Raw genomic sequence first — 17,839 nt, 5'->3', positions numbered from 1 at the left:
TGTTCTCCCACAAGAGCTTTCTGAAACCTTAACTCACCTACAAAACTTTCTTTTCAGGCTTGGTTCTGTTGCCAGTTTGTTTTCCAGAAAAGTGGGACCGATTTTTGCTTCTGTATTTGAATCTCAATCTTTTAATTAGAATAATCCTATTAATGATAATAACCATCTAGCTCCATTTTTTAGAGGATGGGATTGGGAATCACCTTGGCTCCCTGCCCCAATGTGTAGTTCTGATGTTTGAATGTTATGGAAGCACCAAACAGAAAGGATCATTCCTGTTACGTAACTGCCTTAGCTTATAAATGTTCTCAGTTCATATAAAGCTAGAAAAACTTGTTTCCATCTTGAAATGTTTCTTTCTTGTTAAAATGCATTTAGATTTCTCTTTTACTGTGGTTTTGAGATCCTGCTTTCTTTTTGAAGCTCATGGACATGGGCTTCACAAGGGAACATGCCATGGAGGCCCTGTTGAACACCAGCACCATGGAGCAGGCCACAGAGTACCTTCTAACCCACCCTCCCCCGATCATGGGAGGAGTTGTTCGGGTGAGTTGGCTCAGGGGCTCTAATCTTCCAGGGCATTGGTTTGGCTGCTGATGTGCTTTTCTTCTCATGTTTCCATCACTGGTCTTCCCTTCTATAAATTGCTTCTCATTTTCAGACTTCTCCATGCCAATATTTTCTTCTCATGATAACTCTCATAGCTCTAGAATATAATGAGCCAAAAGGTTCCTACCTCCCGCCATGCAAATTACTAGACTTTGTTTGCAGAAGAACTCTTAAATTATCCACGAGCGGAAAGCAATAGAAGAGGCTCTCTTTTCTGAGATGCAAACTAGGTGATCACATTGACACCTCCTTCCTATACTTAATTTTGTTATGATTTTTCCCCCTTTGTTCTTGTAGTGACCGGGCAATCCTAATTGGGTTTGACTCTAGCGAACAGCATTCGGAGCCCCTTCTCTTTTTTAAAGCTTGAACACAGGATGTCTGATTTCTTATGAGTTTGGGATGTAGTTGCTGGATTTTCTCTTGTTGTTCTGTAGGATCTGAGTATGTCTGAAGAGGACCAGATGATGAGAGCAATTGCCATGTCTCTGGGACAGGACATCCCAATGGATCAAAGGGCAGAATCACCTGAGGTAACTAGGAAATGGGACATCCAGAAGGGTCTGGCACATTAATTTTAGTATTTCTATGAACATTCTGCTACTACTGCAAAGTAATTGGTGGAATTAAAGTCTAAAGGAAGATGTGGGAGGACTGATTCATCCCAACCTTGCCATCACTGAACTACATTGTATTGACTTGAAGCTTCAAAGTGAAGCAGATGAAGCGTTCATCTTCATTGTCAAATAAGAGACTCAGAACATACCTGGCAGTGCCCATTCGGCCAAACTTGGCTGTCTATTCCTAGGTAACAATTGCTTCAGTTTACTGGCAGAGAATGCAGGACACTGTCTCCAAATGATTTTGTGGGAGGTGGTGTAGGAGGCTGCAGATAAATTGGCAGTAACGCCTTGGGGGTTGGAGGTGTCCTCCTCTGCTTTCCCTATCTTGCTTAGCCTGTGTGGCTGCCCTCATACTCATCACCACACTCTAATGAATGTGTTGCCTGCTTGAGGAGAAGGTAAAGGTTATCCATATGGTAGGGTAAATACGTTCTTAGAGTCTTCCTCATCTTTCCTCCTTCAGCTATCCCATATGCTATCACTCTTCCTTCCCTGCCTCCAGGAAGTTGCTTGTCGGAAGGAGGAGGAGGAACGGAAAGCTCGGGAAAAGCAGGAAGAGGAAGAGGCTAAATGTCTAGAGAAATTCCAGGATGCTGATCCACTGGAGCAGGATGAGCTCCACACTTTCACAGATACCATGTTGCCGGGTTGCTTCCACCTTCTTGATGAGCTGCCGGACACAGTCTACCGGGTGTGTGATCTGATCATGACAGCAATCAAACGTAATGGAGCAGACTATCGAGACATGATTCTGAAGCAAGTAGTCAATCAGGTAAGCTTTCCAGGGGCCAGAAGAGGGGTGTATGTAAAGTGTTTTTTCTGCCATCTATCAAAACCTGATTTCTTAAAAAAAAAAAAAAAAGATTATTGTTGCATTTTACTATATATGGTTGTATTCTGTCTTTGAGTTCTTCAGATCTGGTCATCTACCTCTTTCTTGAGTGTTCCTTGCAAAAAGTGAATTAACTGCTTCACAAAAAATATCTTTGAAAGGAGAAACAAAGCTTTCGTTTTCCAGCCATCTCTTCTTAGATTCATTTAAAATGTCCAAAGTGTGTCTTACTCTTGAGCCAAGTTAGGCCCCCTGGACTAACAGTGAATAAATGTTTTTCCCTCTACTATGTAACAATCACTTTGACAAATGAGTCCCCATCTTGATGAATAGTTGTAATCTGGTGTTTGTCTCTTTTTAAGTATGCTAATTATAGAAGTAGGATGAGAAATAAATTACCCTAAATCCTCACACAAAGAGATTGTATTTCCTTTACTGTTTTTTTTTTTTTACTATTTATGTATTTAAATTATTGCAATCTTTTTTTTTTCTTGAGGAAGATTAGCCCTGAGCTAACTATCGCCAGTCCTCCTCTTTTTGCTGAGTTAGCCTGGCCCTGAGCTAACATCCATGCCCATCTTCCTCTACTTTATATGTGGGACGCCTACCACAGCATGGCCTGCCAAGCAGTGCCATGTCCACACCCGGGATCCGAACCAATGAACCCCAGGCCGCCAAGAAGCAGAACATGCGCACTTAACTGCTGCGCCACCGGGCCAGCCCCTGCAGTCTTGTTTTATATGTTTTTCAAAGTTGAGAAGAAGCAGAGGAAGAAATCAAAAAGCAATGTATATATACATAACTTTAGTGTATGGAAACATCACAAAAGTAGAAGGCAAACTGGATAAACCATATTTTCACAAGATATGACCAAGGTTTAGTTACCTTTAATCTATATTTAATTTATAAAAATGATTTTAAGGAAACTAAAACCTTACTAGATAAGACCAATTATATCAAATTCATTATTAGAAATTTAACAGGCAAACTAAAGCAAGACCCATGTTTTTAACATTCTAGATCTTTGTTTTTGTTTTTAATGATAGTTCTAGGGCAGATGTAGTGAAAGATTGGTAGAACTTTTGTAGAGCTGACTATATGCACCAGAAATTTCTTTGAATATTCATTTCCTTTAATTTACAATCTAGGCTTCTTGTAATTTAGCCTAAGAAAATGATCTGGAGATGCTCCTTTAGTATCATACCTATTTTGATAAAGACACTAAATTGCTATAATAAATATGTTGCAATTTACCCACCCTCCTTCAGAAATGTGTTGAGGGGTAAAGGGAGTATTTTACAAGGTTGAGAATGTTTTGAAAAACCTCATCATACTCCATCTATAGTTACCTGACTTGGCCACTTCCTTGTTCTTCTAGGTGTGGGAAGCTGCTGATGTATTGATCAAAGCCGCTCTTCCCCTCACAACAAGTGACACAAAAACTGTGTCAGAGTGGATCAGTCAAATGGCTACCCTGCCCCAGGCCTCCAATTTGGCCACTAGAATCTTGCTTTTAACTCTGCTTTTTGAGGTAAGATTTAGATTTCTTTTGGTCCCTGTGATTCATTCATCAAAGAAGTATCGAACACCTACCATTTGAGATGTTGAAGAACGTAGAAATGTAAGGCATGATCTCTGCATTTCATGAGCCCACAGTTTCTGATAGGCTATATGCACATAATTAAGTACAAAATACGGTGTTCTTCGCCACATGAATGGTATAAACAAATTTATCTCAGTTTAGGGAGAGCATATGCATCACTTCTGGATAATGAGAGAAGGGTTTCTCAGAGCAAATGTTAATTGAATTGAGTTTTAGAGGATTAGGTGGTAGTTAAAAGAAGGTATTTAGAATGACTGTCATAGTTCAGTTGTGGAATACGTTTGATCTCTGAGGAAACCTAACTGACAGCCAAAGAGTAGGGTAGGGTGTGAAAATTGGGTAATTAGGCATCAGATCGAATCTGACTTCTTTCATACCTGGTCAGTCAGCAGGTTATTTGAGGCAAAGAGTGGTTTGACCTGAACTTAATGGAGTAAACCATTTATAGCAACTTGGGAGATAAGTCCAATATACATCTCAAACTGTATGTCTATAGTCTTGGGGCATTCCTTCATGATTGAAGTGGTGATTCTTATTATAGCACTTGTAAATAATTACTTGTGGGAAAGGCTACAAAGTGCCAAGTGCTGGGGGTCCCCAATAATATTAAAAAGATGGAAAAATCACAAGTAACAGTCGTGTATTTTCTTCTAGCCCTTTTACTATGTGTTTAAAATAGTTGAAAAAGTTTAGTAACTTTTGTATTCTTTTCTCTCAGTATTATGTTATGGATATTTTTCCACGTCATGTATATATTACTCTATCTTTTGGATATCCCCTAGTTTATTTAAGTAATTGCCTATTGTTTGACATTTAAATTACTTCCATTGATTTTTTGTTGTAAGTAAAACTTTAGTGTAGCCCCTGTAAGGAAAACCATTAACTGTGTTGCTGTGTTTCGTTATTCCATCTTCCTTGAACAATTATAGGTTCTCTGTAAATCAGAAGCTTTTCAACTTCAACATAGTTATGAGTGTATAGCCTAAATGACAGTCCTTAATGCTATTAATGATACTAAGAACAATTTTCATATTAAGCACATACAAATGTGCCAGGCACTGTGGTGATCAGTTTATATATATAGCTTCATTTAATCATCACAATTGCCCTGGAGGTAGAAATTGCTGTTCCCTTTGACCCATGAAGAAACCAAGGCCTAGAGAATTTAAGTAACTCATGTCAGATCACACAGCTGGTAAGTGGTGGAGGTGAAACTTGAATTCAACCAGTTCTGTTAGCTTTCACCCAGATGTTCTGTATACTATGCTAATCCTTGATACTGAGTAGAAGTTGGTATTTGTTTTATTTTTTTCCTTTCATTAATCAATTAGGAGTTGAAGCTTCCTTGTGCTTGGGTGGTTGAATCTAGTGGCATCCTTAATGTCCTAATCAAACTCTTGGAAGTGGTTCAGCCCTGCCTACAGGCCGCCAAGGAGCAAAAGGAGGTCCAGACCCCAAAGTGAGTGGCCCTGTATCTTTCCTGGTTTCACTTCTGTCCCCTGGGACTTGAGCCCTCAAGCTTAGGGCCTAAATCAGGCACTTTTCTGGGGCATGTATGGGGCAAATCTTGGGTATTTTTGTGGTTTGAAAATTGTGATGTGCCTGATGAAATCAAGATAAGTTTTCCCATGTTGTGCAGGTTTCTGGCTTGCCCAGAGTCATCATTTCTCCTTTTTTAGGTGGATCACCCCAGTGTTGCTCCTGATTGATTTCTATGAGAAGACAGCCATCTCTTCAAAAAGGAGAGCCCAGATGACTAAGGTACATAATGTAGTGTATATGGTTGGCAGACTGCTTTTCTTCTTGAGGCAGGAATCGACCAGAATAAAAGAGGGGAGAGTGATAGAGAATGTAAAGGTCTCTGATCAAGGCAAAAAATCTCTTGAGGGATCTTGGTAGCTGGATTTCTTTTCTGGATGGAGAGTTCGAATTATTTTTTTATGGAGTTGCTTGCTAAGGGGCCCAAGAACTTACCCTGGAAGTAAATGTTATAGGAGTGTGCTATTTCCAGAGAAGGAGTGGCTCTTCTGTTATGTGAAGGACTTAGTGTGCAGCAATTCCTCCAAAAGCAAGTGCTTCTTACATGAAAATTATATATGCCACATTATCTCAGTACCTTCTCAGAAACAAGTTTTGTTCCAGTACATCTACCTTTTATTCCAGTACCCCTTTTGTGGAAAATGCTTGGAAACAAAAAGAAAGCAGAGGATTGCAGAACAAGGGTGTAGAAGGTTTTGTATCTATGGAGAGGCTGAGGAATGTGAGGGTTAGTGTATACGAAAACTTCTCTCTTAGTTCTCGAAATATATTAAATGTCCAGTATATTTCTTTTTCCTGGATTAGCTTTAGCAATGAACACTGATGAAGTTACTGTTTCTTATAACAACCATCCTTGGAAATACAAAGAAACTTTGTGCTTTTATATTTAGTACCTACAGTCCAACAACAACAACTGGCGCTGGTTTGATGACCGCTCTGGGCGTTGGTGTAGTTACAGTGCCAGCAACAATAGCACTATTGATTCTGCCTGGAAATCTGGAGAGACAAGTGTGCGTTTTACTGCAGGCCGAAGAAGATACACTGTCCAGTTCACTACAATGGTGCAGGTACATGCTCACTCAATGCTATAAACTTTATTGAAATGAGAGGAAGACGCTGGGGTTGCCTCTTGGTTTGCTTCTTTCTGAACCAGCAGTCCTGACATGTGTTATAAGGAGTGGTATTACCACTACTTAACTGGGTATAGTTTTCAGAGAACTGAGTCTTTCTAAAGTCGTTAGTTAGACCGTGAGTCTGTGGCAGTTTGATACTATCTCACCCAAATTTTAAGTGTTCAGTCAGGGATTAGAGTGTTTAGGGATGGTGTCAGTTCTGCTGGAAAGTTTACAGTTTGTTAGAGGGCCTTGTGTGTGCCACTTTCTTTCTGGGGACCTGTAGGCTTTCTCTTTGATAAATGGTAAGAAGGATGGATAAATTGCCAGGGTTCCTTCCGGTTGCAGCATTTTGCGTGGGAGTTCCACACCCCCTTATAGTTTCTTTTTTGGTAGAGATGTTTTTGTCTACTTGAATTCTTAGGTTAATGAGGAAACAGGGAACCGGCGCCCTGTGATGCTGACTCTCCTGAGGGTACCACGGCTGAATAAAAACTTCAAAAACAGCAATGGACAAGAACTAGAGAAAACGCTGGAAGAAAGCAAAGAAATGGATATCAAACGTAAAGAAAATAAAGCCAACGGTATGGACTTTTAGTTTTGAATCTTTCTAGGAGTGTTTTACATAAAGCTAATGTGCCTTTGTGGTTTAAGTTGTGGCCAGTTTCATTGAGTGATTTTTTTATCCATCAGATTGCTTGGTGACTTAAAAGATACACAGTCCCCCTTTTTATATGGCTTTTCATCTGGTCTTAGAATTGGTGATTGGTCTATTTCTCTTAATAGGACCCAAGTGCTTGACTAGTTATTTAGGAGGGAGAGGTGTGGGAGGAAATGTCAAGTTAAACTGTCTGAACTCTTACTTTTCTATTTGTAGATACCCCCTTGGCCCTAGAGAGTACAAATATTGAAAAGGAAACGAGCCTGGAAGAAACAAAAATTGGGGAGATCTTGATCCAGGGCCTGACAGAGGATATGGTGACTGTTTTAATCCGGGCCTGCGTGAGCATGCTAGGAGTCCCTGTGGACCCAGACACTTTGCATGCCACCCTTCGCCTCTGCCTGAGGCTCACCCGAGACCACAAATATGCCATGATGTTTGCCGAGCTGAAGAGTACCCGCATGATCTTGAATTTGACCCAAAGTTCAGGCTTCAATGGGTTTACTCCCCTGGTCACCCTTCTCTTAAGACACATCATTGAGGACCCCTGCACCCTCCGTCATACCATGGAAAAGGTGAGTCCTTTTGGTGTCAGATGCTGTGTAGTTTTACGTCATACCTTTGTTATCCTTGGTCTCAGAGCAGATAGGCTTCTGGTTCTTCATAGGGTATATAGCTAGGCATATAGACTGTATGCTCTGCCCAGCAAAATTTCCCAACTGTCTGCTCAGGTGCTTGCTTAGGTATGATAGATAGATTAACCCATTGAATGACATTAAAAAAGAACTAGAAAAATACATTTTCTGCCCTTAAATTTACTATAGTGATAGCTCTTATCTAGAAACTCCTCTCTGGCAATACAGGTTTCTTGAACCAAAAATTGTTAATAAAGAACTGGGATACTTTCCGCCAAGTTCATGTCTTAAAGATCATTCCCTTGTAGGAGTGCTTCTCGTGTTCACCCAAGAGTTTGTTTTCTAAACATTGTGTTTTGGGGTTGTAAAAGTAGTACAGTTTTTGGAATGTTTATGATATGCCAGACACTGTGATAAGCTCTTAACGAAAAAACCATTGTGCAGATCAGAAAACTGAGGCTTACATGTTTATTTTAGGAAACATAAAGCAGTGGAAGAAATGACAGAGTAATTAGAAAAAGTAAAAACATTTATGACATCAATGAGGGGTGAGGGGCAAACATCTTACCTAGTAAGGCTTTTTTCTCCTCAGTATTTTTACGCATTCTCATTCTTCCTGCTAATTCCTTGTCAGCAGTCATCATGTGAATGTTACTGGACTTCACTTTCATTTTCCTTTCTTGAGACAGTTTCCCACATTTATAAGTGTTATTAGAATATACTTTTTTGTGCATAGCTTTGTCATGTTTAATATTGTTTTTCTTAGCGATTCCTAGAAATTGGATCAAAAGGTATAAATATTTTTTAACTTGCTTGCCAGAAAGGTGGTACCACTTTATACTTCTGTGCATGTATGAGTATATATCTCACATTGTTCAGGCAGTTGTCCTTCACCCAGCCTGTTTGATTTCACCTGACATGAGCAAAATCAAAAGGAGGAGAGCTGTTAAAAGGCAGCATGTACGTTGATCCAAAGTCAGGACACAGCCCAACAGGGAAAAAAACAACTCTATACAGACAGGATTCTGACTTTAAAAACAAAATACTTAAAACTTACACAACTTAAAAAGTGCTAGGGAAAAATATAGGTTCTTATTGGATGAGAGAAAACTTTCTAAGCTTAAAGGAAATTGCATTTGGGGGTGTGGGGAGCAAAAGGAAGATCAGTGGCAGTTTTAACGTATCAAGTTGGCAAAATGTAAATGCTTGATAATATCCATTGCAGGTACGGGTGTGGAGAACCGGGCATACTCTTACTTTTGGTAGAAGTGGAAATTGGTGCAGCCACATTGGAGGGCAATTTGGTACTGTCAGTTTGAGATATCCTTTGACCTAGAAATTCTATGGCTAAGAATTTATCTCATAACTAAAGTCAAGTATGCCAAGGTACATATACAAGAATGTTCACTGTAGAATTGCTTGTCATATCAGGAAACCAGAGATCTAATGTCCGGCAGAGGACTGGATAAATAAAATTATGGCACATTCTTTTTAGTGAAATTACATTTTTATGTATTTAAAAAATGAGAGCTATTTTGCGATTCCAGCCTGGCAGGCAAGATATAGGGGTTAATAGGCTAAACTAAAGAGCATGACTGATTTGGTAAGAAAAGCATTAAGATTACAAAAGATAGTTACCTTTGTGAAGATCATTCATGAAGGAATGGATAATAAATAGATAATGCAATGGAGTTATTTTCTTTATACTTTCCTGTATTTTCTATGATCAGCGAGTCATTTTATGGGAAGAGCAAAATCATAACAATGTCTAAGCCCTGTGGTATCAAAACAAACAATCCATAAATAGTTTGATGTCTCCTATGGCTATCATTATCTGAGACTGATAATTAACTTTGAGGCATAAAAAAACATTTAATTTTGTTCTTATACACTAAGTGGATATAAATATTACATATTTTTAGAGTTTGAACCATTCTGGTTTAAAATTGGGACAGCATTTGGGAAGCTAGGAGCTTGGCAATTAAATGTGGGAGCCATGATCTGGATGAATGAGCAATGATCTAGATACATCTCCCAATTTCTGTAAAGATCACATGCCATCTGGTCTAATAATTGATAGTTTTGGGATATGCTGAATGTTGTAACTTTTTTATAAGCCAAATTTTTTGAGTCAAGAAGAGATGGGGCTTGAAAGACCAAGTGTATCTTTCTCCCAAAAATCTAAAGTTGTCACCAACTGTCTTGAGGCAGAGCTTGGTTAGTATTTTAATCCTTGGTAACTCTTCCTTGAATGCAATTGTATTTTTAGAAAGTGATGTTTAATCAGCAATGTTTCTTCCTCTCTTTTACTAGGTTGTTCGCTCAGCAGCTACAAGTGGAGCAGGTAGTACTACCTCTGGTGTTGTGTCTGGCAGCCTCGGCTCTCGGGAAATCAACTACATCCTTCGTGTCCTTGGGCCAGCCGCATGCCGCAATCCAGACATTTTCACAGAAGTGGCCAACTGCTGTATCCGCATTGCCCTTCCAGCCCCTCGAGGCTCAGGAACTGGTGAGTTTCCCCTCCTGGCCTGTGAGACATTGAGGTTTGTGGCCGCATGTAACTCCAGAGGTTTTCTGTGAGGAGATCTGTAAGTTGGAAAGCCTCCTTAGGTAAGTGTTGGGACATTGGCTGGTTGATCATGTAGGTCAGTTCAGAGGTACTTCAGTAGCTTCTCTGATCCTTACCTTGTGGTAATCCCTGCCAGAGATACCAAGGACCCATTCAGTCTGGTCCTTGCCTTCAAAGAACTCATCTTGGTGTGGCAACAGGGCTTACATACAGTGAATGGTTTACAGATAGAGTGATAATTGAGGGACAAATGGACATGTGACTCATGTGATACAGTAGGAAGTACACAGTATCATTGGTGTGTTCTTGCCAAAAATGTTTGGCCTATATTTAATTATGAGGAAACAATTAGATACATACAAATTGTGAGGCATTCTGTAAGACAACTGGCCTAAACGCTTCAAAGATATTAATGTCATGAAAGGGGAAAAAATGCAAGGATCTCCTAGATAAAAGGAGAGAGAGAACCTTGATGGGATTCTGGATCCAGATAAAGGAGATTTGGAGAAATTTGAATGCTGACTTTGTATTAGATAATACAGTTGTATCCGTGTTTAATTTCTTGAGTGTTAAAATGGTATTGTGGTTATGTAGAAAAATATCCTTGATCTTAGGAGGTGCAAGTAGATGTATTTAGGGGTAAACAAATGGTGATTCTAGATGACAAGTATATGGATGTTTCTTATACTAACCTTTCAACACTTCTGTAGGGTTGTGGGATGTCTTTTTAAATAAATAGTTGGGAGGGAGACTAATTATTTTGGGAGCCCCAGCTATGTGCCTGGCCCTGTGCTGGGCATTTCTCATGTATGGTCTCGTTTAGTCCTCAAATTTCAAGAAAGAAAATTGAGGGTTTTTTGAAGTAATTTGGCCGTGATCCTGTAACAGAACTGAATTTCAAAACCAAGTCTCCCCAACTCCGAAACCTGTACTCTTTACTGTTTGTTACCCTGCTATATATTAGATCCTTTGGGATTTAGGGAATGTAAAAGCCGGATTTTCTAGTAGGCTACTTGAACATTGTTTGGAAATGACCTCCTCTTGCAAGCTTGTACGTTATACAAGCCCCCTTCTGAGTCTTAATCAGTAACCAAGTGTAGGTGCCAGTTTACTATTGACTGATTTTTCTCTGTCTCACTTTGGCTTAGCTTCAGATGATGAATTTGAGAATCTTAGAATTAAAGGCCCTAATGCTGTACAGCTGGTGAAGACAACCCCTTTGAAGCCCTCACCTCTGCCTGTCATTCCTGATACTATCAAGGAAGTGATCTATGATATGCTGAATGCCCTGGCTGCATACCATGCTCCAGAGGAAGGTATGTAGTTAGCCCACCTCAGGAGGCTGGGTGCTTTACCTGAGTCATTTCAACCAGCTCATGGCTTAGTGAACACTGGGTATGTGCCTACACCTTGGAAATCGAGATAAGACACACAGTACACTTCTCTGAATAAGCTAGTAGTCATACACTGTGATGCCAAGGTAATGGTGAGTCCTAGAGCAAGGCACCTGACCTGGTGGTGGTGGGACCTGTAGGAAAATTTCTTAGAATAAGTTATTTCTAAGGGAAAAAAGAGAATAAGTTATTTCTGAAATAAGTCTTGAATGATAAGAGTAGGGAAATTGCTGAAGCTCTGTCATATGAAAGTACATCCCATCAGCGAGAAGAATGAACAAAGACTTAAAAAGAGATAACATCTTGGACACCAGGAAGTCTCTAACGTTTTCACTCTCAGAAACAAGACATTGTTATTGCCCAAAGAGCTGCGAACAATATTAGAAGGTGTGGCTAGGCTTCCTGACCTTTAAGACAACCATCCCAATCCACTTTTATTCCTAGTTAAGGTGCTGCTTTTAAGTACTAGGGAAGTCACGAATGAATTGCTTGGAACCAAAGGTTCCATTCCAGTTAGATCCTTCTGGATTTTATTCAAGACATACTTAATTGATGGATACCATAGAATTGCCAAAATTTGATGGATACTGCTTTTAATAAATCAAGAAAATCTGAGTCTTTATTTTGGTGCTTTTCATCCATCTAGCTCTCTGATCTATATAGAGCTCTTTGCTTCTCCTACAACCACAGAGCCTTTACCCCACCCATTAACCCCCACTAAAAAAAATAATTCAGCTCTATAGTTATAGCAACCATTTATTGGCCTCTCTAGGCATAATACAAGGTATGTCCATTTTAAGTTTAGCAACAGCTGAGGAAAATGAGAAGAATAAGTAAATTGCCTGTGGTCACAAAATTAGTGATGGAATGAGGCTTTCAGCCATGCTCTCTTGGTTGTACTATGTTTCTCCTGGTTCCTAAGTGAAAGCCTAGCAATATCACTATGTAAACAGTCATAGCAACTTGGAGTGAAATTAACCAAACTACCAAGTAGTCATTAACATTGCGCAGTTACAAAAGAATTTTGTTTTGTTTTTGTTTTTCTAGCTGACAAATCTGATCCGAAGCCTGGAGGTATGACCCAAGAGGTTGGCCAGCTCCTGCAAGACATGGGCGATGATGTATATCAGCAGTACCGGTCACTTACTCGTCAGAGCAGTGACTTTGATACACAGTCAGGTTTTTCCCTTAATGTAAGAAGTCATTTCCAACCTCCTATCTTCCTTCTCTTTTTCCAATACCTGTGTGTTCTCAGTATTTAGGGTTATGCCAGGGAAGTTTCAAAGGTGTTAATTTTGATGTATCTAAAATTCTGTTGCCTAAAATTGGAGTATCCCTGGGATTTTCTTTTCTCTTCTTGGATTAGAAATGTTACCGTAATTCATTTTTCATTCTCCTCTTCCCCTGTCCATTTCCCCTAGTCTCCCAGTCACTATTTATAGTGATGGCTTCCCACAAATAGACGGGGGGGAAGGTGACTAAAAGATGGGCCAGGGGCTGGCTCCATGGCTGAGTGGTTAAGTTCATGTGCTCAGCTTGGGCAGCCCAGGGTTTTACCGGTTAAGATCCTGGATGCGGACATGGCACTGCTCATGAGGCCACGCTGAGGTGGCGTCCCACATGCCACAACTAGAAGGACCCACAGCTAAAAATACACAACTATGTATTGGGAGGCTTTGGGGAGAAAAAGGAAAAATAAAATCTTTAAAAAAAAAGGGGGGCCAAAGAGAATCTGTAACATTCATAACCAGTACCCTAGGAAGGAGTCCTGCCATTTGTAGACAACTGTCTTTGAAGTTAATAATGGCTCAGGAGTTTTCTTCTTCTATAGAGTCAGGTCTTTGCTGCAGATGGTACCTCCACTGAGACTTCCACATCTGGGGCAACCCAAGGAGAAGGTAATGGTTCACTTTTCTCCCTCTTTTGTTCTTACTTCTTGAGAGGACAACTTGAAGAAACTGTGGGTGTCCTGGGCAGGAGGTAGGGGAATACAGGCATAATTGTCACATTTACTTGTCTAAGTGAATTTTCTCAGGAGTGAGCTCAGTGTTCTATAAATAAAGGGTTTCTATATGCTAGAGATAATGAAACTGTGACTTAACTAACCCAGTAATGGTTTCTATGGTAACATCCTTTAGTTCTGCTTTTTAAACCATGCCATATATTTCTTTTGATGGCTTCCATGCTGGCTTATAGAGCTTTGGTGCCGGTGACACTATTCTAGCTATAAAGTTTGCATGGTAGATTCTTGCCTTCTAGCAGTGTCAACAGAGCTTTTTGGCTACTTGCCAAAAATTAGAGAAATGCCATGTGGAAGCAATTCTAATGAGACCTTTCAAAAGCTACTTCTCTGTAGATAAATCTCCTTTGAGATCTAAGTTAGGAGACATCGAATTTAATATCAGACTAGTCCCTGGAGATAAATTTAAAAGACTAATAATTAGTAAAATATTGGTTAACTCATTTTGGTGGACTTAGTGTTCACATGTAGTGTGTAGTATGGCTGATGACGATGACAATAGCATTTGAAGGAAGCGTCAGTGCCCGCTATGTGGCAGACAATAATAGACACCAAAATGAATTAGATTCATTCCTTGCACTTAAAGAATTTTGTTTAGTGAGGGAGACCTGCAATAGTTATAATATAATATATAACTGCTGGAATAGAGGCATGCTTGGATAAGGTATAGTTGGCACATGATATAATAGTTAATAGCACCTCAGTATGCCTGAATGAGACAGGAAAGCTTTTATAGAGGAGATCAGCATTTGAAATGAGCTGGGTAAGTAAATGTGTGCCAGGCAGACATGCAGGAAGAAGAGGTAAAAGAGTACACAAGGCATGTTTGGAGAACTACTGTTAGTACAGTATTTCTGGAGCATAAAATTATGTATAAAGAGGAGGGAAGTGGCAAAAGATGTGTGAACAGTTGGGCAAAGCCTCCCTGCTGTGCTCTGTGTCCACAGACCATGTCTGAGACCTGAATTGTCCTGGCTATCTGTCCTTCCACTACAGTATGAGGAAGGCATTCAATTTGTACTAGTGACCTAAAGAAGGAGAAGTGGTATTCTGTCCACGTAAGCCTTGATTTTGCCAATATTCCGGTGTGAAATTGAACCAGTGTTTGGCTCTTTCTCAACAGCCTCCACTCCAGAGGAGTCTCGGGATGGGAAGAAGGATAAAGAAGGGGACCGGGCCTCTGAAGAAGGCAAGCAGAAAGGCAAGGGCAGCAAACCTTTAATGCCCACTTCCACTATTCTTCGTCTTCTGGCAGAGTTGGTGAGGTCCTATGTTGGTATTGCTACCCTGATTGCCAACTACAGCTACACTGTGGGCCAGTCTGAGCTGATCAAAGAGGTAATATTTCCAGTGTCTGCTAAAGACTTTATACTGTCATCCTTTGGATACCTGTTACGTGTTGGGTGCTTTACTAGGAACCCATGCCTGCTAGCCCAATAATGAGAGAGACAGAAGCCTCTTAGGACACATTAAAGAGCTTGGCGTTTTTCCCATGATATGTGGAGCCAACAGGCTCATTGCAGGGATTGAGTTGATGCAGTTAATTTGTTTTGTAGAAAATCACTTGATCTGCAGTGTGAAGCCTGCAAAAGGCAAGATTGGAGTCAGAAAGACCAGTTAGGAATCTGATACAGTAATCTAGATAATATAGGATCTTGGTGAAGTTGAGGGGAATGGATGAGTCAAAGAGATGTTTTAAAGGTAGAAAAGGACAGGAATTGGATTTGGAGGATGAAGGCGAAATCAAGGACTCAGCTGTTTTTTTTTTAATTATTCCTTTTATGTTAGAAGAGGAAATGATTTGAAGAGAAAATATGGGTCATCTAAGTAAAGGTGTCTAGGGGACGGTAGAATAAACCACATACACAAGAATATCAGTGTACTTCCAGATGTACTCAGACCTGTGCAAAGACACCAGGCATGGTAACAGTATTGGTAATACAGACTATTAAAAAAGCCTTAAATGTCCATCAGTAGAGCTGTGAGAAAGAATGAAGTCGTACTTTGTGTGTCCTGATACGGAATTATGTTCAGGTTAGATTTTTCAAGTCAGAGGGTGCTTGAAGAAGAAACTATATCATGTTCCCTTATATGTAAAAGGGGTGCCCAAGGACGTTTTTTTATAAAGAGGACCTTGTTTTGGGGGTCACATAGTAATTTTATGGGTAGTAAGCAGTGAAGGGTCTGAGAGTGGAGTAGGGGCAATAAATGTTGCAGACAACCTCTGAAAGCAGCTCCCGGTTTTTTAAACTATTTTTTTTTTTAATATATACAGAAATACAGAACTCCCAAGAGATTCATCAGTTAGTTTTTGGGGGAATGACTGGCACCCAGATTAAATAAAACATTACAAACTCCACAAAAGCTACCCCTCTCATGCCTTCCTGCATCTCCCCCTCCCCTTTGAGCTTCCATAAGGTTGCCATTAAATTGAGTTCTATTGCCATAGGTTGGTTTTACACTTTATATAAATGGAATCTTACAGTGTGTACTCCTTTGTGTCTAGGTTGTTTTGCTTAACATGTTTGCAAGGTTCATTTTTGTATGTAGTGTAGTTTATTTTCATTGCTGTGTAGAATTTCATTATGTGAATGTATTAAAAGTAGTGCTGCTACAATCATTCTTATACATGTCTTGGTGACTACATATAAGCATTTCTTTTCAGTGGTATATGCCTAAGAGTAGAATTGCTGGCCTGTTTAGCTTTAGCAAATGGTTGCCCAAAGTTTTCCAGAGTGGTTGTGTCAATTTATATTATCACCAGCATGTGGGGTTCGAATTGTTTCACCTCCTTGTCAACACTTGGTATCTTTTCTGTTTTTCATTTTAGCAGTTCTCTGGGTTGATAGTTGTATTGCATTATGGTTAAAATTTCCTTATCTTTATTGGCCATTTGGATATTCTCTTTTGTGAAGTTGTCCAAGTCTTTTGTTCTTATTTTCTGTTGAGTTCTGTATTCTGGGTATAAGTCCTTTGTGGAGTATATATTAAATATACATTAGGCATTTATTTCAAAGGTTTTACTCATTTGTGCCAGTTGTAGTTATAATTTATAGTAGCATCACTTGTGCAATAAGACATTTAATTGCAAATTTACCTAAGTATCTGCTTAATATGTGTCAAATAACCTACTGGTACTGAGTACTCATGGGTGCTTTACAAATACTACTGATAATCCTCACCTCAGCACTGCAAGGTTGTTGGTATTACTCCCCTTAACAGAGAAGAAAGAAAGCTCAGAGAGGTCAGTAACTTGCCTAAGGCCACATTGCAGAGTAGCAGGACTAGAATTGGAATCCAGGTTCTGGTTCCAAATTCAAATCTTTCTCTCAGTCATACTGCTTCCCGAAATTGCGAAGCTTTCTTCCAATTTTTAATAATAATATCACATAGCATTATTTATACTTTTATTCAGAAAGCTATTTTAACTTTGTGTTTTATTCACTACTGGCAAATTTTTATTTCTAATAGTTTTGTCTTAGCAAGGTCATGTTATCTAATTTCCCAGACTCTAGAATTCTGCAGTGCATTTTTTATTGAGGTAAAAGTCGCATAAAATTAAGCATTTTTAAAAGTGTACAGTTGAATGGTATTTAGTACATGCAGTGTTGTGAAACCATCATCTCTATCTAGTTCCCAAATCATCAGTGCATTTTGATCCAAAATCTGCTTGAATGACAGCAGACTAAGTTTCTTTCTAAGATAAATTATCATGGTAGAAATCGTTGTTAGGGAAAAAGAAAAGTCTGACTTAGTTTTCCTTCCCAGCTGTTGTTGGGCATTTTTGGCTATTTTAAGTAACCCTGCATTAAATATTTTTACATATCCATATCTGTGACTGTGCTGTTTCTCATTCAGTCCCTGACCATTTCTAGCCCAGGGTCCTGGGCACATTGTAGGTATCAGTAAATATTACGATTTAATTGAATACTGAAGGTATTATGGCACTCAATTAGGAATCAGGATTTGAATCCTTGCCATTGACTTAAGTTCTTTGTACAAGCCATGTTTCTTTGGCCTCAGGTTACCCATCTGTCAGATTGGGAAAATACTGAACTTGTCTTAACCGTTTTATAAGTTTGCTCTGAACAGTTCTATTAAATATCACACACAAAAATGTTTTAAGAAATGCCAAGTAGCATCTAAATGAAGATGTGTAAACTGTGTAGTAGGAAATGAAGGGAATTTGGAAGCATAAAATCTGGATTTGCTACTCCCTTAGCTTGTACCTTTAAGCCTTGG

At 39.5% G+C, this 17,839-nt stretch overlaps 1 protein-coding gene across 14 annotated transcripts in view; it reads left to right on the top strand.

Annotated features, from left to right (window-relative positions):
* Positions 1–17,839, top strand: part of HUWE1 (HECT, UBA and WWE domain containing E3 ubiquitin protein ligase 1) — a 145,012-nt gene that overhangs the window by 95,062 nt on the left and 32,111 nt on the right. For all 14 annotated transcript variants that reach the window (XM_044764244.2, XM_070503308.1, XM_044764246.2 and 11 more), the window contains 14 exons: positions 424–546; positions 1,047–1,142; positions 1,735–2,004; positions 3,443–3,595; positions 4,999–5,126; positions 5,347–5,428; positions 6,097–6,273; positions 6,743–6,902; positions 7,196–7,554; positions 9,928–10,123; positions 11,332–11,499; positions 12,625–12,770; positions 13,409–13,475; positions 14,721–14,935. In XM_044764244.2, coding sequence (XP_044620179.1) covers positions 424–546; positions 1,047–1,142; positions 1,735–2,004; positions 3,443–3,595; positions 4,999–5,126; positions 5,347–5,428; positions 6,097–6,273; positions 6,743–6,902; positions 7,196–7,554; positions 9,928–10,123; positions 11,332–11,499; positions 12,625–12,770; positions 13,409–13,475; positions 14,721–14,935 — 2,340 coding nt within the window. The remainder of the gene's footprint in view (positions 1–423; positions 547–1,046; positions 1,143–1,734; positions 2,005–3,442; positions 3,596–4,998; positions 5,127–5,346; positions 5,429–6,096; positions 6,274–6,742; positions 6,903–7,195; positions 7,555–9,927; positions 10,124–11,331; positions 11,500–12,624; positions 12,771–13,408; positions 13,476–14,720; positions 14,936–17,839) is intronic.

This window comes from Equus asinus, chromosome X (genome assembly GCF_041296235.1).
Source record: "Equus asinus isolate D_3611 breed Donkey chromosome X, EquAss-T2T_v2, whole genome shotgun sequence".
In the NCBI taxonomy this organism is placed as follows: domain Eukaryota; kingdom Metazoa; phylum Chordata; class Mammalia; order Perissodactyla; family Equidae; genus Equus; species Equus asinus.
This window is presented reverse-complemented; position numbering and strand designations above follow the sequence as displayed.